At 50.4% G+C, this 23,742-nt stretch overlaps 1 protein-coding gene across 1 annotated transcript; it reads right to left on the bottom strand.

Moving 5' to 3' along the window:
- Positions 1–3,531: 3,531 nt before the first annotated feature.
- CES4A (carboxylesterase 4A) lies at positions 3,532–18,030 on the bottom strand. Its single transcript, XM_069550054.1, has 14 exons — positions 17,869–18,030; positions 14,490–14,691; positions 10,592–10,733; positions 10,377–10,510; positions 9,899–10,052; positions 8,341–8,445; positions 8,159–8,263; positions 7,996–8,034; positions 7,365–7,505; positions 6,786–6,860; positions 6,240–6,393; positions 5,467–5,595; positions 5,189–5,261; positions 3,532–4,270 (listed from the first exon to the last, which is right to left on the bottom strand). Exons 1-14 carry the CDS (start codon positions 17,924–17,926, stop codon positions 4,129–4,131), a joined length of 1,653 nt encoding a protein of 550 aa, XP_069406155.1. The 5' UTR covers positions 17,927–18,030; the 3' UTR covers positions 3,532–4,128.
- Between the last annotated feature and the right edge of the window lie 5,712 nt (positions 18,031–23,742).

Below are 23,742 nucleotides of genomic sequence, written 5' to 3'. Positions count from 1 at the left end.
AAGGCAGGCTTCCAGCCCTTCCCTACTAAGACCAGACCTGAGTGGTGTGCATGCATGCGTGCTAAGTTGCTGACTCTTTGTGACCCCGTGGACTATAGTCCGCCAGGCTCCTCTGTCCATGGAATTCTCCAGGCAAGAATACTGGGGTGGGTCGCCATGCCTTCCTCCAGGGGATCTTCCCGACTCAGAGACTGAACCTGCACATCTCTTACGTCTCCTACATGGACAGGCAGACTCTTTACCACAAGCACCGCCTGGGAAATTGTGAGGGCATAGAAATAAGGCCATTCTGAACCCCAGGACACTGCCTGCAGGACTGGTCAGAGGTCCCAGCACCTCTTATCCAGCCCTGTGTGGCACAGGAAATGGGAGTCTTGTACAGCAGATCTCTGGTGAACCCCATTTGTGAGCCTTTCCACTAAACCCTTCTCTCCTGCTTCTTCTGTTCCCTAGCCTCATCCAGACTGTGTCCTGGGCATAGGCCCACCCCGCCCCCCACTTCAGGGCCCCAGTGTGTCCAGTCTGGGCTAGAAAGGAGTCGGCTGGGGAAGGGGAAGCCTTGGAGTGGCGGTGCCGCCTTTTTCCTTCACCTGAAGCCTCCCTGGACCTCAGAGTTTTCATAAGCTTGGGATCCCAGCCAAGTCCCTGGAGCTTCTGTCTAGGCAGCCTGTTGGCTCCGGGAGTACAAGACTGATCCCCCTTGGGTCTCAGAGCCTATAGGTGAGCAAGGCAGGTTGTGCAGGGCCGGGACCCAGGGGAGGAAGTCCATTAATTGGCTTATCAGTGAAAAGGGTCCTTCAGTCCTGCACTGCCCACCCACCCATCTGCCTACCTTGCTTGCAGGGGGGAGCTTTATCAAGTGCAAGCCCAGGGTTTCTCAAGCCAGGCCCTGCTAAGGCCGCCAACAGGGAACTGCTCTGGGCTTGGCCACCCTAGGAAGAAGCCTTGGAGGTCCCCAAGGCTGAGGACCATGAGGCTGTAAGAGGAGCCTCTCCTCTTACCCCCTCCCACCACTGCGCCCCTGCAGCCTGCCTGCCTGGCGTCTGAAGGCAGGCGCCAGGGGCGAGCCGTCGGGGTCGCAGGAGTCTTCACAGGGAGGGAGGCCCCATTTCGCTCTCCCCCACTACCCAGCGGCAGCAAGTTGCAGCTCCCGGCGCCCTCGCGTCCGCCTGGGCTCTGGCCCCACGCCAGGTTGCTGGATCCATCTCTGCAGTTGGCGGGAGGCCGGACGGCGCGTCCCCCGGGGCTCCCAGGCGGCTGGCGCTGTCTGCCGGGCAGGGAGGGCGGCTGCGGGCGAACGGTGGCGGCGGCGCTGCGGGGGCTGCGGTCAGCGCGGGCACAGCCGAGGGGCTGCGACTCCCGCACTAATTGGCCCTTCCCCGGCCGCCTCTGCCGGTAATTGCTGCCTCGGGGGTAGGGAGCTGGGGGTGTTGGAGGAGAGGAAGGGGCCAGCTGAACCCCGCTTGTGAGCGCCGTTCCCAGGCCAGCTTTGCAGCGGTGCGCCTTTGTGCTCACAGTGGCCTGGGCGAGCCGAGATAAAGGTGGGGAAAAGCCACAGAAGCGCCCTGGGGTCTTCCCCAAGATCTAATTAGTTCTGAGAAGGGCTCCCTGCGACAGGGGATTTAGGAAGGACTCTGTGTGGCCATCGGGGGATCCCAGCGAAGGCATGAAGACAGGATGGAGACAGGGCAGTCCGTTGCCTTCTCCATCCCCTTCATCCAGCAGTGACATCTGGGAAGAGCAGACAAGAAGGGAGGATATGAGGCAGGGACTTTGGGAGGCAGGGGCCCAGCCCACCATCCGGGTTGCCCATCAGAGTTCTTGCTGGCTTGAGATCTTAAAGAAGGTGCCAGGGTTCTCGGAATTCCTTTATGATCTTCACAGCTCCTGCAGCTGGCTGAGCCCTGGCTCTGGTTCAGCTGCTCTCCCTCTGATTCAGAAGAGAATGCCCTATGGGTGAGTAGCTGTTTCCATAAACTCCCTTCACAGACCTACATGAGAAGCCTGAGGAGGGAAGAAATGAGGGAGCCTCAGAAGCAGGCCTGGACCAGCCTGAGGTCAGGCCTCTGGATCCCAAGGACAGGATGTCCCATATAGGTATCCTCTGTGTGTGTGTGTGTGTGTGTGTGTGTGTGTGTGTGTGTGTGTGTGTGTGAAGCCCAGCTAGACCTCAGCCAGCATCTGCTGATTTCTGTTTTGGTTGCCCAGGACCGCCCTCCAGGGGGCTGAGCTCCTAGTCCTCACTCTGGCTCTCACTGAGAAATGGCTATTTAGTCACCTGTTCCCTGGTTAGAGGTAGACAGGGACTTCTGGCTGTTCCTCCCCTGAAATTGGAGCTGTCACACCTCCTCTGGGGGCCACTTTCTCTCAGGGGTTGTTCCAGGTCTGGATAGAGGTGGCAGGGTGAGTCAGACAGGCCTGGATCAAATTCCCACTCTGCCACCACTAGCTCATGACCTTGAGCAAGGACTTTTATGTCTCTTGTCTCAGTTTACTTGTCTGTAGAAATGGGATAATAAAATCTATGTGCCAGCATTGTCGTGAAGATAAATGTTTACCTGAAAGGGGCTCTTCTCCCTCCTCCAACCATCCCTTTGTGTTGGGGGCCTAGATGTGAGGGTATGGAGGATTGGGTGTCCCTCACCCCATGGGGCTTTGCAGTCTCCAGTTGTCTCAGAGACTAAGGAAACCCTCTAGGAATAAAGAATCTAATTGACATTATATTTTATGGCACAAAACCTGTGGGACACTACACTCATGTTCAGAGCATTTTTCACAACAGCCAAAAGGTGGTAACAACCCAAATGTCCATCCACAGAAAAACAGAGAAACAGAATGTGGTATGTACGTACAATGGAACATAATTCAGTCTTAAACAGGGATAAAATTCTGAAATATGCTACAACATGTGAAGACACGGGAAGTGAAAAAAGCCAGACACGAAAGGATAAATACTGTATGATTCCATTCACACAAAGCTCCTGAAATACTCAAATTCACAGGCTAGGAAGTAGAATAGTGGGTAGCAGGGTTTGGGTGCATAGAAAGCTATTGTTAAATAGATGCTGAGTTTCAGTTTGGGATGATAAAAAAATTCTGGAGATGGATGATGATGATGATAGTGTAAATGTACTTAATGTCACTGAAATTAAAATGGTTAAAATGGTAAATTGCATGTTGTATATATTTTCCAAAAATAAAAAAATCCACAAAAAATTCCCAAATAAAACAAAGTGAAGGTATGCCCAGGTTGCAAGAGAGACCAGAGAGTGAAGAGTCTGAATGCAGCACCAAGACCTCACCTAGTGGACAAGTGAGCATGGAGTGTGGATGTCCTGAGAGGTGCACTCGAGACAGTGAAAAAAACAGCCAGGTGTTCTGCAGCCCAGGAAACTTTGCAGCAGCTCTCCTTGACTGAGTGAGCAGCGCAGGCTCAGCCCAGCAGAGAGAAGCCAGTAGTGCTCCCTCCCTCCAAGGACTCAAATCAAGAAACCATCTGCTTCACCCAACTGTTTCACAGATGGACAAAAATTCAGGGCAAGTCAACGTGTCTTTATTAAGGACTGTCTCTGTGGCCAGGCTTTGAAGGGGCCCTGGGAAAAATCGGTATGGAAAGGCGAGAAGATCCCCAGCTGTCAAAGCATCACTCCTTATAACATATAACCTGCCCAAGGCCTCAGTCCAATGTGAAAAGGCATAAGGTTGAGCAGGATGAATGGCAAACTGTTTGCAATGGTGGGGCAGTGGCAATCTGAGTGGACTTCCCATAAGAAGTAGCTTGAAGCTGACCTTGATGGGTGGGAGAATTTGGAGAAGGAAGAGAAGCATTTGTTCTGAGTCTGGGTAGCTGGGCAGAATCTGGCAGAAAGGGGCTGGACTAATTCAATGGTCAGTGAGATAGCTGGACATCATGGGATGTCAGGCTGAAGAGGGTGCTTCTGGGCCCCAAACAGGCTAAGGCTCTGTCATGGAAGGAATAGGGACCCTCTGCAGGACCTGGACTGGGGAGGGCCAGATGCTTGTCCCAGATATGTCCATGGCCAGTCTTCCCAAGGCCTGCATGGTGAGACAATCCCTAAGGCGCCCTCCTGCAGAGCCGTCCTCAGAATTGCCTTGCTTTTCAGGTCCTTAATTCTGGTGCAGCTTCTTCCAAAACGCCATCTTCTCCTCCTTGAGCATCACACCCACCCTTGTGGTTAAATCCAGCTGCAGGTACTTCTCATCCTTGTTGTAGCGTGGCCAGTAGGGCAGCTTCCCACCATTGGGGTTTCTGCCAGAGAGGAAGGAGGGAGGATTATTTGAGCTCATCTTCATCTTGCCTCGTTCTGTTACTTTTCCCTCATTCACTTTCCCTTTGGGAGGTAGGGATCAAGAAGGCCTTACAGAGATGATATTTAGACAGATCTTTAAGAAAGAGGAGGAAAAGTGTGGTGGGAGGGGACTTTGAGGAAGAGGGAACTGTATGTGTAAAGGATTGGAGGTATGAAAGCCCAGGGCTTTTGGAAGAAAGCACAAGTACAGGGTTAGGTGAAAATATACAGTGTGTCAGGAGAATAGTGTGGAGAGGAGACGAAACAGGAAGGATTTTGAAGACTTTTGTTCCAAGTGAAGGGGATGAGACTTTACCTGGGAACAAAGGGAAGCCATGAAATTTTAAGTGGGTGACTTGGTCAAATGATATTTCAGAAAGCTCCCTTGAGTGTCATCAGGAGGATGGAGAGAAAGAAGACAGACGTGGAGATGGAAACTAGTTGCAAGACTAGCCAAAGCTCAGCTCAGAAGTCATCTCTGCCAGAAAGCCACCCCTGCCCACCCCAGGTCGGTCAGACACCTCCTCTATGCTCTCATAATGCCTTCTGCTCCCCCAACACAATTCTCATCATGCCAGATGGTAATTTAATATTTTTGTTAACCATTAATAGGCTGCTGGCAGTTGGGGATCATGTCTATGATACCCTTGAATTCCAGCTCCCAGTATTGAACTGGCCACAAAAAGGCGTATTGGCAGTGACTGTGGAATGCTTGAGTGAATGAAGGATGTGGTCATGGGACAAAGGTACATTCTAAGGACATTTAGGCCCGGGTGCCTTTTCTATGGAACACACAAGGACAAATATCTGAAACAGCTGACCGCTGGGTCTAGCGCTGGTAGGAAGACCACCCGCACGTGTTGGGGGATCAGACTCACCCTGAGCGAGCAAAGTTGGCCCAGTATTTCATCATCTGGAGGCTCAGTGCCTTTTCCTTGCTTGAGGAATGGCCTGGAGGCAGAATGCAAGGTGGTGTTTAGAACAGAGCATGGGGTGGGGACATCCCACCCCACTGCTTCCATGCTGGGAGGCTTTCTTTTGGGAGAGCATTCCAGATTAAGAATTTGCTAGTTAACTCCCTGTGGTCAGCCAGGGGTCAGAACACAAAGATGGAGAGATTAGACACCCAGCGGGGAGTCAGGTGGGGCTTCGGCACCTTTGGAGAAGGGACTTCCGAAGATGAAGCCGATCTCATCTCCATGGTCTGCCCCATCAGTGCGGGGTTTTACGATAGTGCCAGGAGCATAGTGCTCAAACTCGTACAGGTAGACAGGGAAGCCAGCATCTAGGAACAAAGAACCCAATGAAGGCTGCTGAAAAAGTCTCAGCCCGGGGTTCTCATCCACCCCACACATCCCACCCACTTGCATCAAGCTCCCTTGGGCTTCAGAACCCAGGGAGCAGATTTGAATCCCACCTACATTACTCATTAGCCATGTGACCTGGGGCAAGACACCCAACCTCTCAGAGCTGCAAGTCCTCATCTGCAGACTAGGGATGTGAAAACAGTTCACGGGATTGTGGTAAGCCTTCCTCTTCCTTCCACTGAACCTCTCCTCTCTCTGTTTGGCACTTAAGATTCTTCAGTGTCTACCTTCTCCAGACCCTCCTTTGACCTCTCACCCACGTGTTGTCCAAGCCTGGGTCAGCCTGGACAGGATCTCCAAGATACCCCTATAGAGGCCTGTCCTTGCAGCCAGGAGGCCTTCCCTGACCACCCTAGGCTGTTTCCTCTGGCCAAGGCCAGCCCTCCTCAGCCCTAAGGAATGGCCTCTCTCCTCTGCAGTTGACAGTATGCTGCCTCTTCTGTGGCCACTTGGAATTCTACATCAGCCCAGAGGTACAGAGAGGGTGAGTGAGTGATTGGTAAGCCCAGTGGCAAGCAGCACCAGTGGACAGGGCGTGGCCACTCTTGAGGACCCCACATACTGCGGTGGTAGCGGGCAGCCTGCAGTGTGGAGTACACAAAGGTAGCATCCCCAGCTAGGTCCATCACACGTTCCTGTAGCATCTTCCGGTCATGACCATCCACATCACTCAGGTACTCTTCCATCACCAGTGGCAACTGCTCCTTGGTGACATTCTAGGTGGGGAAGTCACACCCACCCTGAGGTGTGGGGTGCCAGCTGGGTCAGAGGTAGGCACACCAGTGACTTGGATCCAGGCTTGGCACCCCCCAGGAATTTTTGGCCTGGGAGTAGGGGGATGAGGAGCCTCCTGGGAAGGTCTCCCTGTTTAACAATTCTTACCCCAGTGTTTTAGCTGCATGAGAACTGCCTGCTGTGTCCCCGAGGAAGTCTGGAGAGCCTTGCCCAGCAGCAGCCACCTGATCCCATGCAAAACCCCAGGCCCCCCCACCCCAGGGAATACCTCTGTCCTGGCCGGGAACCCTTTGTGGAGAGCAGCTACTAGGTAAAAATAGGGAGGCTGCCGCGTCCAACCAAGCAGAGCACACGTGACAGCACGGCCCCTCACCAACAGGGTGCTGGTACTCCAGAGCAGCTTGCTGATGGTTTCTTTCCTCAGATGGCTCATCGGCAACTTCATGATCTGCTCCACAAGGCAAGGGCCCAGGCATAGGCCAGGCCCAAACATTAGGAAGGATTCCAGCTGTGCTACATCAGGCCCCAAGGCTCTTCTCAGAGCAGAAGTGCCCATGACCCTTTCCCGCACTCCTGCTCCCAACCGCTCCATCACTAGCTTGGTTTGGAGCTGCAGTGGGGGCTGGGAGGGCCCTCCTGAGCTCGGGCATCTGCCCTGATCCACCCAGGGGGCAAGGGAGGGACCCAGGATGTATAGCCGCCTAGAGGGGAACGAATGGATATGAGGACCCATTCACACTATGAGCTAAAGATTTTGGGCCCCCAAACCTCCAAGAGACTTCTCTCCCTCTCCCCATTCCTGTACAGTTCCTACTGCACAGGGACTGCAGGAGGCTCCCAAGCTCTTGGGCATCCCCAGAGAGACCTCTGGGATCTGACCTGGTACCCAGCACTGCTCAAGAGGCATCCTCTCCTAGCCCTACTGTGATGGGCATCCCTCTTCTTCACTTACAAAAGGCAAGAGCCAGTTGAACTCCAGACTGTTGACACCCAAAAGGTAAGGCACAGGTGCAACCTGCCCCTGAGTCAGGAGCACAATAGGGTTGTCTTGGAACACTACACCATCCACCACGGGGCTCATGAACCACACAATCTATAAGGCAAGGGGGTTTCTAGCCAATCCTCCCTGTTACCCTCCTAGGACCCTGTTGGTCTAAGACATCAGCTCAGCAAGTTCCAGAAATTACTCTAGCTATATACGCTTTGATTGGGAAAAAGCTGGGGCTCAGTGAACCTGGTGTGAGAGAGGACCAGGCTACTCAGACTCAGGATTCCCCCATCTCCCACCCCTCAGCTGACACCAAGAGGTATTCACATAGCGCATTCGCTCATCTCTTGAAAATCTTTGCTAAGACTTCTCTTTTCCTTCTATTTAAAATCCTACCCCTCCCAACATGCCCAACCTCCTGACTCTCCTTTTGTTTCCATTAACTTATCACCTCTTAAAGAAGTGAATAATTCATTTATTTATAGTGTTTATTGTCTGCCCCCAGTGGAACATCAGCCCTGTGAAGGAATTTTGGCCTGAGTGTCCTAAGTGTCTGGCTCACAGGAGAGGTTCAGACAGAATGGGGCCTGCTCACCTTTTGAGGGTCTTCCTGGGAGTGCAGTTTGAAGAATCTCTGTGGGAAGAGAAGAAGATGGGACTAAAGGGAATCTTCTGAGGCATGATGCCTGGAGTGGCTGGGTACCAGGTCAGAAGGATGCAGACAGCTGGGTCAGAGGCCGGAAGGAAGTTCTACGTACCATCTTCTGGGAAACACGCATCACCTCAGTCCCTGATAGTGTTCTCAGGCAGTCTACCAGAATCTTTGTGCTGTTGTGATTGCAGCCTGCCAGCTGGGCAATCTTCTGTGAAGAGAAGAGGTGCTTGAGGGTGTGCCCATCCTGCCTCCCTTGCTGAACCTTAGGAGAGAGGAGACACTCACCTTGGCCACCTTCAGTGGATCAGGAGTGATGAAGATCTGGAATACTGCAGTGCCACTCTGGGAAATGGCCCGATGGAAGAGACCCCGGGCTAGGGGTGATGTCATCTGCAGGGGGAGGGGAGTGGCAGCCATGACATGCACAAATGGGGACCACTTGGGCAGTTTGGGGTGTCTTTCTGGCCTGGCTGGGCTGCTTGAAGGGGCCCAGAAAGGGCAGAAGCAAGGAGGGAGACAGGAGTTCTGGGTTGGAGTCCTCAATCTAGAGCCTGAGCCTTCCACTCTCTGGGCATCCATGTCCTGGTCTGTGGAATGGCCACAGGGGTCCCCCAGGGCATCTGGTGTTGTTGCAGTGGTTCTGCTGGTGTAACAAACCAAAAGGGCCTCCCCTCTGCTACTGGGCTAGGGATATGGGAAGGGGACCCTATGGTTCCCATGACCCCAGTTACCTGCGCTCTTAGCTCTTCTCCTGCTACCCAGGTTGGAGAGAACAACCATATATGGGACCCCCATCCTGTCTCCTGGGCACCTCAGACTTCATGTACCCCAAACTTACTCCAGCCACTCCCCATCTGGGTGTTGTCTCTTATCCACACCATCCACCTGGGCCTTCCCTCCCTCCTCTGGTCATCTGCATGCTACAGTTGGCCCTGTCCTGACTATTTGGCCTCCTGCATCGCTCCTCTACTGTCCCTCCTTCCTGCTTCTTTTTCAGAACTAGCCCCCATTAGATATAACATCCCTTACCCCAAGCTGGACTCCAAGCCTGTTTGTGCTTCATTTTAACCCAGATCCAGCAGACAGAGCCAACTCTAAAGGTACATCTGATTGTATCACTCTCTTGCTTAAAATCTTTGCCTGCTCTCCAATGCATTTTCAATAAAGTTGCTTAACTTCTCTGGGCCTCACTTTCTTCCTCTGTAGAGTGGAGAACACTTCTCTTTTTGTAGAGTGCAGAAAGGGAATACTCCTCTTTTTGGATTGTTGAGGTAATTCAGTGAATGAATACGTGTAAGGTGCTTAGAAAATTGACTGGCACACGGAATGTGCTTAAGTGTTTGAGTGTTATTACTGTGGCCCATGAGGTCCTGTGTGATGTGGTCCCCGCTGATTGCCCAGCCACATGACCCTCACAGGGCACCTGACCTACCCTCAAACTCTAGGTCAGCAGTACCCCAGAAGTCAGGGGCAAAGCCCAGTCTCTAACCTAAGCCTGACTCCAATGCCTAATCGGTGGCCCCAACCCTGCCCAGAGGGCTCATAGTGGTCTCTGTTTGGGGCATAGACCTCTGGGGGAATGTGGAGAGGCAGGAAGTGCTGGATGATCTTTCTGGCCCACCACATTCATAGTCTTAGCATTGCCCTTTCTGGGCTGGCTTGTTTTCCTCCCTGAATGGAACAGATATCCTTGCTTGTGAGGGGTGGTACCCACGGCAGTGGTGAGGGCAGGTCTGTGGATTGGAATGTTCTTGTATATCAAATCTGCACAAGTATATGTGCAGAACCCGTAGGCCACGCGGTCCTGCGACTGTGCTTAGGTCTATCTGGGCATTGCACTCACCAATCCCGAGACGCACATGGCCCCTGATGACTGGCCGAATAAAGTCACGCAGCCTGGGTCTCCGCCGAAGGCTTCGATGTTCTTCTGCACCCAGCGCAGAGCCGCAATCTGGTCCAGCAGCGCCCAGTTCCCCCGCGCTTGGCTGTCCCCAGTGCTGAGAGCGCGGGGCTCACTATCAGGGTCAGGAGCCCCAACGCCTGGGTGCTGGGGAGCCTCGCGCCTTGCTTCGCCCTGTCCCTCAGAGACTGGGTCTAACCACCGCATCTCCTTCCTTATAATTGGGCGCCGCCCCATTGAGCGGTAGCGAGCACCTAACCAGTCTGCTCCAAGCATTAGACCTGCCACGCCCCTCATGAGGACACGCCCCCATAGACCACGCCCCCATTCTTCCACCCAATCCTCACCTCCTCCGCCCTTAGCCCAAGAGCCGAGGAGGCCCCGCCCCTCGCCCCAGGCGCAGGTTTCAGGTCCCGCTCACCTGAGGAAGCCCAAGATGCCGAGCCTGTGCTGCAGAACCACGACCACCACTTTCTCCCGGGCAGCCAATTCGGAGCCATCGTACGTGGAAGCGGAACCCACGAGGAAGGCGCCTCCTGGGAACCAGATCATCACCTGGGCGAGAAGGGTTGAGGCCTGAGCAGGACAGTGGGGTGCTTGAGTGGGATGGTGTGTGGTTGAAGGCTGAGTACTCACGGGCTGCAGAGGGTCCCCGCGCGCTCGCACTGGCGCGTGCACATTCAGGTACAGACAGTCCTCATTGAAGTGCAGCCATTTATATCGCTTGTGTGTGTTGAAATAGATGGAGGTGACCTGCCCCCAGGACTCCTGGAGGCACCTGTGGACACGATGTGAGTTGGGGTCCAGCACCGTGGTGATATTGGGGAGACTGGTTTCAACCTAGGTTCCAGTAGTGAGGGACTAGAACCCAAAGCAAAATTTAGGCAGTGTGTGTGTGTGTGTGTGTGTGTGTGTGTGTGTGTGTGTATCCTGTCCTAGCAGTCTCCGCTAACATTAGGTCCAGGGGTGAGAGGCAGGTTGGCATTCCCTGCCTTGCGCCTTGGTGTGCCTCTTCCCAAGGAAGGAAGCAGTTCCTTCCTCCTGTTGGAGACCTGTTGGTGCTGTCAAGCTAGAAACCTGGGTGCCCTGAGCACCTCCTCTCTTACATGTCCTGTCCTCCCCTCAGTCTCTATTCTGACTCCAAAACAACTTTTGAGTAGGCCCCCTCTGTTCACTTCAAGGCTGCTGCCCTGTGAAAGCCACCATCACTCTGGCCAGGACTGCCCCTGCCTCTTCACTCTCCTCCAACTCATCCTCCACTCCCTGGCCGGAAAGGTTGACAGACAACACAAATCTGACCATGTCACTCCCCTCCTTATTACCCTCCCTGGTTCCTCCTGCCCCCAGGATAAAGTCTAGGTTCACCCACACTGACCTAGGCTCTCCTTCCCATCTAGTCATCTCCTCACAGTCACTCTTTGCTCCAAATACAGATGACCTCTTGCCTCTCACCTCCAAGCCCCCATGCCTCTATTCTCTCTACCAAATGCCTTCTCCTCTGCCCAGAAAGCTCCTACTCACATTTAAGCTCCAGCTTATGTGTGTCTCTGCTGGGCACTTTCCCCTCTGGGCATCCCAAACCTCTATACACTACTAACTATAATATTGGCTTGGAGTAATTTTGATTGGTTGTTTTTGCTTCCAAAGGGTAGGGATGGAGATGTGTTCATCTGATTTCTGGCACTTGGCCCTGTGCCTATGCATTATATAGATCTGGGGCTGTCAGGCCATCTTGCCTTCCCGCCATGCTGGCCCAGCCCTGGAGATGGCTATTCTTATAACAGGTGGGGCTGGGCACATTTGACTGGATGCAGGAACCCTGTCTACCTACTCCTCTGTTCCCTTCTCTTGTTCCAGCCTGTCTTCACTGTGTGTATGTGCGTTTTTGTAGGTGTAATTCATCCCCACCTCCCTAACCCTAGATCATCACCTGTTCCTTTTCAGTCCTTCCCCACAGCGCTTCAACATACCTATCCTCTACTACCCACCTTCTCCAGCAACTAATCTATCTCTCTCTTCCCCTCAAGGCCAAACTTTTCAATAGATTTTCTTTCCCTCCACACCTACCAGCCTGTCCAAGATCACCAGTAGGCAACTTGTCTCTCTCTGTATTAATTGTCTTTGTTTGACTTCTCAGCAGCAGCTAATGTTGGTGTTAGGATCAATTCAGCTCAGTTGCTCAGTCATGTCTGACTCTGCAACCCCATGGACTGCAGCACACCAGGCCTCCCTGTCCATCACCAACTTCTGGAATTTAGTCAAACTCATGTCCATTGAGTTGGTGATGCCATCCAACCATCTCGTCCTCTGTAGTCCCCTTCTCCTCCTGCCTTCAATCTTTCCCAGCACAAGGTCTTTCCCAATGAGTCGGTTCTTCACATCAGGTGGCTAAAGTATTGGAATTTCAGCTTCAGCATCAGTCCTTCCAATGAATATTCAGGACTGATTTCCTTTAGGATGGACTGGTTGGATCTACTTACAGTCCAAGGGACTCTCAAGAGTCTTCTCCAACACCACAGTTCAAAAGCATCACTTCTTCAGCACTCAGCTTTCTTTATGCTGTCCAATAAATCACATCCAGCATCCCAGCAGGAAGGCCAGGGCTCTTAGAGCCTAGAACTGGGATTATAAGCATTTGAGGCCTCTCTCCAACCTGCCACTAAAGCCATTCCCGTCAAAATCACCAATGACTTCCATCTTGCTAAATCTCTCCCATCATCTTACTTGCCCTGGTAGCCCCTCTGTATGGTTGACCATTCTCTGCTTCTTCAAAGCTTTCCTTCTCTGTTGTTCAGTCACCAAGTCATGTCTTATTCTTTGTGACCCTGTGGACTACAGCACGCCAGGCTCTTCTGTCCTCCACTGTCTCCCGAAGTTTGTTCAGATTCATGCCCATCAAGTTGGTGATGCCATCCAACCATCTCATCCTCTGCCACCTGCCTTCCTTCTAGGCTTCTGTAACCCCACTCTCCTGGTTTTCCTGCCACCTCATGGGTGACTCCTTCTCTTCTCTCCGGCCTCAGCAGGAGAATGCCCCAGGCCTCAATCCTCATTTCTCTTTTCAGTCTGATTTTTCTTTCCTGAGCTGATGTCCTTCAGGCCTAGGGCTTCACACCACTGACATTCTGATGACTAATCTCCTTCCAGCTCCCTTTGTCCAAACCATCTATTCCACATCTCCACATGGATATTTATTAGACATGCCAAACCTAACATACCCCAAAATGAACTCTTGTTTTGCCCAAACCTGCTCTTCCCCTAGTCTTCTCCATTTAGGTAAATTGTGCCTCTATTCGCCTTGCTGCTCTGCCCCCAAACTAGTCATTATCCTTGATTATTCTTCTTTCCTTGTGACTCACATCCAATTCTTCAGAAAATCCTGTCAATTTTACCTTCAAAATAAATCTAGAGCCTGATTACTCCCACCCACCTCCACTGTAACTACCCTGGTCAAAGCCATCATCTCTGCAAGAGCTTTCTTTCTCCCTGTTCTCCCCTTAATTACCACCCCACAATCTGTTCTAAGTTATCCACAAATTCTTACACCTGACATTCTGTGTTCCAAACAGCCAGTGGCCAATATTCCCACAACTGACACCCAGATGTTTATGCACGGGATACCCCAATCTCGAAACTCTTGATCCTCAGTGTTCCAGCAACGGTTTTTCCATGTTCTGTCACCTGATCCATGGAGTTCCGAATAACACTCACACAATGTTCAGAATGTCTAGGCTTCTCTCAGTGATGGCCAGTAGTTTAACAACCAGCACCTCAGTGTTTCAGTAACAGTCAATCATGTTCTAACATCCTATTTTTTTAACAACTAGATACCCAAGTAGTTGTAGTTTTTTATATCACCTGACACCCAGGTTCTCATAGTAGACATTTTTCTAAATCCAGTATTTTATCCAACCAATGCTGAACAGTGTTAATGTTCATCACAGAATGTTCTGGACAGTGCGTTACTCAATGGTCTGAATGAACAGTAAATATACTTGTTCTTGGTAAACTGCCAAGCCCAGTGCTTCAAAGGGCAGTCATTGTCCCAACATGCTCATGTGACTCAGGCCCAGCTAGGGGTTGCATTAGGACCCTGGGACATTGAAACTGCAGCTGAGTCCAGGTTTCCCCATATTCTGCAGTTAAGGGCTGGAGGTGATGTGTGGGCTTCTTAGGTTCAAGCACCGAGGAAGAGGGGAGAGCTCAGGGTTCTCTGTGTGTGTGGGTACTGTTCCTCACACATATTCAGGGAAACTCAGCTCCCCAGCAAGTCCTGGGGGCACAGTCAGTAGGCACCTCCTCTTTGCCTGGAGCCTTCCCACAAGAGGATAAAAAACAGCCTTATCAGTGCCTTAAATACCATCTAGACCAGCTACTTCATTATATAGATTTGGAAACCGAGGCCCAGAATGGTCCCCAGGCTTGCCTGTGGCCCCACAGTGAGTTGTTCAAACCCTGGCCCAGAAGCAGGCATGGGTTCACCACCTTGCTTGGGATCTGCCCACCACCCAGCCCACAGTCCTCTGGTTCTTACACAGGGGCATAGGTGGTAGCATCTCTGATTCCTTTCCAGGGCTCTGGGGGTTCTGGGGCAGCGAATCTGCGGGCACCTACAGGAGGTCTGGAGAAGGGAACTCCTAGGAAGACATTGATGGGCGTCTTCCCCACGTGTATCTGCTTTCCTCGGAGTGTCCCATATTTGGTATCTGCTAGAGGCTCCTTGGTGTGCAAGGTACCTAGAAAGAGAAGAGAAGGGTCACCCTGGACATCAGAAACACCTTGACCCATCTGCCACAGCACCAGCTTGAAACTTTTCACAACTGTGTCATTGCCTACTTCTTTTGTGTTCCTCTTAGGAATTTTATCTAGTGTATTTGATTTAAGATATCAAAGCTATGTTTGTTTGTTTTCCCCCTTCCTGAAGCACCCCTGTCATTTCTTTCTCCTCCTCTCCCTTTATCAAAACTAAAATTTTGGGGAATTTCCTGATGGTCCAGTGCTAGAACTCTGCACTCTTACTGCCAAGGGCCCAGGCTCAATCCCTGGCTGGGGAACTAAGATCTCACAAGCCACATGGTCAAAAAACAAAACAAAAAGCTGAATTTTTCTGTGCCTTGGTTCCCTGGGGGCTCACCCTACAAAATGACAGAAAGCAAATCTAATCAAAATATTGTCAAACTGGATTGGGCATTAGAATCCTCTGGAGAAATCATCAGGAAATTCAGATTCCTAGGTCCCATTCTACTTCCTCTGAAAGAGAATCTCAGGTCGCATCAGGAAATTAGATTTTCAACCCCTTCTAGGAGATTTTGATACAACTCATTTTTCGAACAGCATTGATACAGCTGAGTGCCAAAGGATTGATGCTTTCAAGCTGTGGAGCTGGAGAAGACTCTTGAGAATCCCTTGGACTGCAAGGAGATCAAACCAGTCAATCCTAAAGGAAATCAACCCTGAATGTTCATTGGAAGGACTGATGCTGAAGATGAAGCTCCAATACTTTGGCCACCTGATGCGAAGAGCTGACTCACTGGAAAAGGCCTGATGCTGGGAAAGACTGAAGGCAATAGGAGAAGGGAGTGGCAGAGGATGAGGTGGTTAGATAGCATCACTGACTCAGTGGACTCAATGGACATGAATTTGAGCAAACTCTGGGAGACAGTGGAGGACAGAGGAGCCTGGCGTGCTGCAGTCAGGCAGCAAAGAGGGATCGAAAAGAGTTCGACATGACTGAGCAACTGAACAACAACAATTGGTGTGATAAGAACACACCCTCACACCCCAGCTGCAGGTGGCCTCTCTGCCCACGTACCCAGGTTTTACATAAGCAATATCTGGGCGCAAAGAACTGGCTGCAATAGTGACCCTTTAAACATGGAGTTATGCCAGTGGGGGGAAGGGACCATCTCAAACCTCCTCTGTGTGTGTGTGTGTGTCGTCCCTTGCAACTTATGAGGCCCTTTTACATGGTCCTCTCATGTAGGCTTCTCAATGGCTCTTGGAGGAGTGGGGTGGGGCCTTGAGGCCCAGAGATGGTTAGTGACCAGCTTGAGATCTCATAGCACAGAGCCAGGAGGTCAATATCTATCATATTACTCAGATTTGCTCTTAATTCTGGGTGCAATCATGATTGAATAGCTGATGACTATGATTGACTGATCTTTTATTATAGCTTGGCACTCTGCCAAACACTTTTATGCTATCTCACCTCATCTGCCTAAAAAAATTTATAAGGTAACTGTTTTGTAGTTTCCTACTACACAAATGTGGAAATGGAGGTTCAAAGGGGTATATAACTTGTCCAATGTGACACAGACTGTCTCACATCAGAGCTCTGCTTTAAATAATAATGTTTTACTGTCCTCACCCCAGCCTCTGGGAGCACCTAAGCATGTGACAGAGTGCTCTAAACCCCTGAATCAGAGCTGATGAGGAGTGCTCCCGGTCCTAACTCTGCTACCCCGAGGCAATACATAACCACTTACGAAAACAATATTCCATGTTTTTGGAAGTCATAAAACACTAATTAAAACCAAGAGTTACAATTTCTACCTAATAAAAACAATGGCACCTCGACTTCCCTGGCAGTTCAGTGGTTAAGACTCTGTGCTTCCAATGCAGGGGGGTGTTGTTCCATCCCTGGTCAAGGAACTAAGGTCCCGCATGCTTTGCAGTCAAAAAACCAAAAAGATAAAACAGGAGCAATATTGTAACAGATTCAGTAAACACTTGAAAAATGGTCCACATTCAAAAAAAAAGAAATCTTAAAAAAATGATAGCACCCAATTCTGGCAAAGATGCAATGAAAAGGACGCTCACATATGCTGTTGGTGGAAGATAAATTGATACACCACCTCAAAAAAATAATTTGGCAAAATGTATAAGAGCCATAAAATGTTCACATGCTTTGACTCAGTAATTCCTCTCTAGGTCCACCCTTATGAAAATAGTCAGAAATGCACTAAAATAAAGACTTTCTGAATCACAGTCATACTTGCCATAGTGAGGGCAAGAAGCATTATTTGTATCTGGGGATCAGGAAAAGTAAACGTAATTATGAACTCAAGTTATAAACTCTTTATGCATGCCCTTAAGTGAAAAAAAAAAGAATAAAATTGTTTAAGTGCTTATATCACAGCTATATACAAATATGCAATAAAAAGACTAACAGACAATGTGCCAGAATGCCAAAAGTTGTTTTAGCAAAGTTTCAAGTTAAAAAAAATTTTTAATGCGGGGACTTCCCTGGCAGTCCAGTGGTTAAGACTTTGCACTTCCACTGCAGAGGGCTCAGGTTTGATTCCTAGCTGGGGAGCTAAGTTCCTGCATGTTACCAAGAAAAAAAAATGAATGTGTTAATATGGGCAAAACTAAATTATGATAGCCATCAGAATGGTGGTGGTTACTTTGAGGATATGACTGGGAAGGTACATGTCAGATGTTGGAAATGTTCTAGATCTTTTTTTGTTTTTTTTGGCCTTGCCTCATGTTATGTGGGATCTTAGTTCCCTGACCAGGAATGGAACCCACCCCACTGCATTGTTGCACAGAGTCTTAACCACTGGACCACCAGAGAAGTCCTGAAATGTTCTAGATCTTGATCTGGTTGGCGGTTACATGATGATTTTATACACACACATACACTAATATATATATACTAATATAATAAGAATTTTAAACAGTATTAATTATATAAAGAATATAAGTATACAGTCATAAACATAAAGTTATGTAAATTATAAGATATATTTTATAAAAATATAAATATAAATGTCCATGCTCCCAGCTGCCCACCACCCCCATCCACCCGGATCTCTAAATGTCCCTACCCTGCTACCCTGAGGAGAGGTTGATTTGGGGGCCTGTCCCTATGGCCTATGTCCCTCTTGAACCAGGGAAGGGTGGGGGCTTACCCCAGGCTGTCTGCACCACCAGAAGGAGGGTGAGGCTCAAACATAGAATCCAATTCATTCTCCAGCCAGCCAGCTCCTGCCACAGTCTGGGATGATGTCCACCCCGCAGATGTCAGATGGTGGGTGAGTCTGCGGCGAGCTGGGCAGTCCGACTTTTATCTTCTTTTAATCATCATTAGAAGGTGAGAGGGTGGGAGAAATTGTAACCAGCTCTCCCATCAACCCACAGCCTTATCTCTGCCTTGGGGTGATAAGTCACTGTCAATGATCTTGGCTGTTCGAAAAACAGACCAATCCCTTTGCAGTTTGCTCATCTGTGCAATGGGCTTAAAGTTGAGGTAGTGTGAGTTAAGCACTGAGCACCAGTAGGTACTAAAGTTGGAGCAGAACACCTGAGCACTTAGTTCTTAGCCCCCAGGTTTCCTCCCTGTGGATTTAAAAGCCTTACTCCCCGCTTCCCCTCCACACATACACAGAGGCTCCCCTCTGGTTTGAGTAGTCTCTTTTACAGGCACTCCCTAACCCTTCTCACACATGCTGACTTTCTCGGCCAGGACCATGTGGGTCTGGAAGCAGTCATGATGTGGAAGTCCAGACCTGGATAATGGTGGTCAGGGACCTGGGGTAACCAAATAAATATTAAAAACAAAACAAAGCTACCCTATCCTTTGACCGAGAAATTTGGTCTGGGAGATGATCCAAAATACACAAAAAATTGTTTACAGGATGAGTGTCCTCTAGGCTTGTTGACAACAGTCTCACCCCAGTAAGACTGTAGGGGATGGGTGAAGAAGGATGTTATACCTACAGAATATAATTTATGCTACACGGTCAGTAATATCATGTTCTGTGAGACTCTAGAGTAGCCGATGATTTAGCACTGGTTATGAGGCAGGCTATTGGGCTTGAATCCCAGCATTGCCACTTTCAAGCTGTGTGACTCTTCTGGACTCCAGTTTCTCCATCTGTAAATTCTGCCTGATAATAGTACTTACCGAGTTGTAGTAAGGGTTAAATGTGTTCATGTAGGTAAAGCAATTCAAACAGGGAAAACCCATTGTCAGCTGTCATCATTAGTCCTTGGGGAAAGGCGGATGTGGTTTAATAACTTAAAAAAGGTAGAATCTGAAATTGTATGTTGAATATGACCATGGAAAGTACATACCAAAAACTCCAAAGATGTCTAAAGTAACAGGAAGGACTGATGCCAAAATGGAGTCTGTGGTTGGCTCTGAGTTGCAGAGTCATCAGTGACCTTGATTTTTTTTTTCTTTCTTTTTCTTTTAAATTTTCTGTAGTTTCTACGTTTTCTTTAGCCAACATTATGGAGAATGCACTATCATTGTGGGGTTTAGAGAGTCAGGTATAGGAGGGAACAGGAAAGGCAAGATCAGGGAAGTCTGGGTTACCAGCAGCTTCATCTGGCCTGGGCCACGTTTCTCTTTCTGGAACATATTCCCCTTATTGCTTCACACTGCAGGCTTCCCCTGTGGTCCATGTGTGGCCACATCAATAGGAGTACGGAGCCTGGTTTGAGGGAACTGACACAGCTTCTTGTTTCTGCTTCCCAGGCTCTGACAAGGTTAGTTTATCTGTTTGTACTAAGCATGTGTTACTGAAAGGAAGGGCCAAGCTGGAAGGTGGAGGGGAGTGTGAGTGTGAAGGACAAGGGAAGTGGGTGGTGGAAAAGGCAGATGAGACTGTGAGTCTACCTGCCAGGCAGGCCTGGCACATGTAGAATCCCCAGCCCAGCTGTGCAGCAACTTGGCCAGCTCTGTGTGGGCCTTAAGGACCAGTCCGGCCAACAGCTGGCTCCAATTGTGCCACCTCTCCCTGGGGAAGAAACAACCTTTCACCTGGGCCAAATGAGTGGGAGTAATGCCAGGCCAGTCTTCTGAGTGGAGCACCTAGGACTCATGTGGGTCCCATCCAATGCCCACATGGGGCGTAGGGAACATTGAGTAGGGCACTGGGTCAGTCAGGTGGCCCTGGAAAAACATCTTAGGGGTAAGAACCTGAGATTCTGACATATAATACTGTGTGGATCACAAATAAACTGTGGAAAATTCTGAAAGAGATGGGAATACCAGACCACCTGACCTGCCTCTTGAGAAACTTATATGCAGGTCAGGAAGCAACAGTTAGAAATGGACATGGAACAACTGACTGGTTCCAAATAGGAAAAGGAGTATATCGAGGCTGTATATTGTCACCCTACGTATTTAACTTCTATGCAGAGTGCATCATGAGAAATGCTGGGCTGGAAGAAGCATAAACTGGAATCAAGATTGCTGGGAGAAATATCAATAACCTCATATATGCAGATGATACCACCCTTATGGCAGAAAGTGAAGAGGAACTAAAAAGCCTCTTGATGAAAGTAAAAGTGGAGAGTGAAAAAGTTGGCTTAAAGCTCAACATTCAGAAAACGAAAGATCATGGCATCTGGTCCCATCACTTCATGGGAAATAGATGGGGAAACAGTGGAAACAGTGTTAGACTTTATTTTTGGGGGCTCCAAACTCACTGCAGATGGTGACTGCAGCCATGAAATTAAAAGACGCTTACTCCGTAGAAGGAAAGTTATGACTAACCTAGACAGCATGTTGAAAAGCAGAGACATTACTTTGCCAACAAAGGTCCGTCTAGTCAAGGCTATGGTTTTTCCAGTGGTCATGTATGGATGTGAGAGTTGGACTGTGAAGAAAGCTGAGCGCCAAAGAATTGATGCTTTTGAACTGTGGTTTTGGAGAAGACTCTTGAGAGTCCCTTGGACTGCAAGGAGATCCAACCAGTCCATCCTAAAGGAGATCAGCCCAGGGATTTCTTTGGAAGGAATGATGCTAAAGCTGAAACTCCAATACATTAGCCACCTCATGCGAAGGGTTGACTCATTGGAAAAGACTCTGATGCTGGGAGGGATTGGAGGCAGTAGAAGAAGGGGATGAGATGGCTGGATGGCATCATGGACTTGATGGACATGAGTCTGAGTGAACTCTGGGAGTTGGTGATGGACAGGGAGGCCTGGCGTGCTGCGATTCATGGGGTCACAAAGAGTCAGACATAACTGAATGACTGAACTGAACTGAACTGAACTGAACTGAATGCTAGGTGATCTTCTCCTGGGTCACCCAGCACCCTCTGTTTTTTGAGAGAAAACTGAGGCTCTATTAAGACAGGGAAGCCTGGTGTGCTGCAGTCCATGGGGTCACAAAGAGTCAGAAACGACAGAGTGAATGAACTGAACTGAACTGAAATGAGGCTCCATCTGGTCCACGACTGGGCTTCAAAGATGCATGACAAGTGGGGTGGGGTGTCCTTAGGGCCAGATCACAGGATGAAGCCAAGCTCCTGATAAGAGAAGGAGCCTGTGCCTGGAGCTCTGCAGACCCAGTCAGTGCGGTGCGGTCATCTCTCATCTCTGTACTGCCTGAACTATTGCAAAACTCCCCACTCTGGGCCTCACTTGCTGACAGTGCTGGCCATTGGAATCCCAGTTCCTCTGCCTACATCACCCCTTAGACCCTGACTCTGGCAGCTGGAAAGCTCACTCTAGGCATGAGGGCACAGTCTGGAGGAAGGCCCACAGTACTGGGAACGGGTCCTGGCTCCATCCTCACTCTCTGTGTGGCCTCAGGCAAGGTGCTTCCCCTCTCTGATCCTCAGTTTCTTCCTCTGTAAAGTGGGGATCCACTCGGGACCCCAGAGGTTGGTCCAAAGGTCCTATAAGACTACTCAGGAGCCCAGAGGATGTGAGGGAGAGAAAGGATGTGAGTGAACTTGAGCACAGAGGGAAGCTCAGCAAGGCTTCTTTGGGGGGTGAGGCCTGGCCCTCTGCCTGGTGCCCTGGGCCCTGGTCAAGACCTCCGGAGTCAGAAGAGTCAGCTCAGGGACAGTAGGGAGGGGCAAGGCCACCTCAGGAGAGGCTCCAGTGGGCAATTGCATCTCAAGACATGAGGAATCTGGGCTGATGGGAAAGGAAGCCCATGGGCTGGGGCAGAGGGAGGAGGGATGTGTGGATGCCACTATTCTCCAGTAACAGAGCTGGTGTTCCCCTACCCAGTAGCTTCCTGTTCTTGGAATGGTTTTCCCAGGGCCTGGGCAAGCTGGGCTGGGAACTGGGGTCCAGGGGGACTGGAGGGCATACATCTAAAATCCAAAAGGAGGGACTGCAGGTAAAGCTGGGGAGGGGCTTGGATGACAGCTTCCCTGAGACCCTCAGGGAAGGCCAGAGACTCATTCAGAACATCACAAAGCTCCACCTGCCACCCCTTCTAGGCAGACACAGGCCCAAGAGTTATTTCAAAGTGGAAAAACCTCATACTAACATTATGATGGCACCCCTAATGTCCCCCAGTTCTTCTATCTTTGAACTGTGATTGAGGGAGCCATATGATTTTTTCAGACAGTGCAATTGAAATCTGTGGCCACACCTACACTAGGGGGCAATTTTTGAGCACATGCTGTGTGTCAGGCACTATTCCAGGCACTTTACAGCTAATTATCATTCAGTCCTCATAGCAGATCCATGAAGGGGGAGAAACACTATCATTGCCTCCATTTTACAGACGGGAAAACTAAGGAACAAAAAAACTAAATAACTTGCTCATACATATCTAGTAAATTGTTGAGCTGTAGTGAGCTATTAGTGAGCTATTGTTGAGCTATTAGTGAGGGTATGTGTGTGTGAATGTGTGTGTGTGACTAGCGCTGGGTATGCACACACTTGCCTGCATCTACTGGGAGTGTCTACCAATCTCTTATCGGGTGGCTGGGTCCAGGTATGCACGCTTGATCCTGCAGTACCCCCTTGTGCTCACACACTCACACTGCTCACTGGGTCCTTCCCATCACCCTGCCTTGGGGAGGCTCCCTGGGTCCACCAGTCCGTGCCCTGCAGGGCCTGGTCCTTCTGAATTTGTGGGTGCCCCTGGCTTGCTCCCTTCACTCTGGGTCCTGGGGCTGGACCATCAGTGGATGGAGGATGCGCTGCCGGCAGGGGAGAGAGTTCCATGAGTAGTTGCCCAGGGAAGTGAGAGTAAAGAGGCAAGAAGACTGGAATCCCAGGAGCACCCCCTTGTCTGGCACGGCCTCCCCCTCGACCCCAAGCCACTGGGACCATGCTAAGTCATTCGTCTCCCTCCCATGGACAGAAAACCCCAGAAGTTGGGGGAAGAAGGAGAAGAAGGGAGAAAGCTGACCGGGGACATGGTCTGACGCCTCACCTGCAGGCTCCCCTACCCTCCTTGGAGCTTTCTGGCAGTGGTGACACCGAAGCTGGTATGTGTCCCCCTCACCCCGCACTTCCCCACAGCTGCCAGGTATAGTGTGCCCTCAGGCCTGGAGGAAGAGGCCTGTTTGTAACTCCAGCAGGGTCTAAACTGACCCCTTGGTTCCCAACCCAGTCATGCTCGCCCCCAGGCAACTCTCCACCCTCCAGGAGTCTCCCTTCTCTCACCTTCTTGTCCCCTCAATTACCACGTCAGCCTGTCACTTCTAAATCTAGAGCCCACTGGTGCCTTCTGTCCCCGCCGGAAGCCCACGCTGGCCCTCTTCTTGCTCTCCCTGTCCCCTCTCTCATCACCACCCCCAACCCATTCATGTCACCCCACCATGGATTAAACCTTTCCCAGGCCCTCTGTCGCCCTCCAGGCCAGGCCCCCAGTCCAGCCTGCAAGGCTGCTCCCAGTCTGGTCTTTGCTGGCCTCTCCAAACATACAGAACTGTTTTCTCAGCACATCTCAACCTCCAGGCTTTTGTTCCTGCTGTTCCATCTGCCAGGAATGCCCTCCTCCCTGCTCCCACCACTCAAGCCTACCCGCCCTGGCCTGAGCCACTTCTGCTGGTCCTTCCAGTGTCAGCCTAGATGTCCTG

This window comes from Ovis canadensis, chromosome 14 (assembly GCF_042477335.2).
Source record: "Ovis canadensis isolate MfBH-ARS-UI-01 breed Bighorn chromosome 14, ARS-UI_OviCan_v2, whole genome shotgun sequence".
NCBI classification, from domain to species: domain Eukaryota; kingdom Metazoa; phylum Chordata; class Mammalia; order Artiodactyla; family Bovidae; genus Ovis; species Ovis canadensis.
Note: the sequence above shows the minus strand (reverse complement) of the source record. Positions and strands in the feature narration are given on the sequence as shown.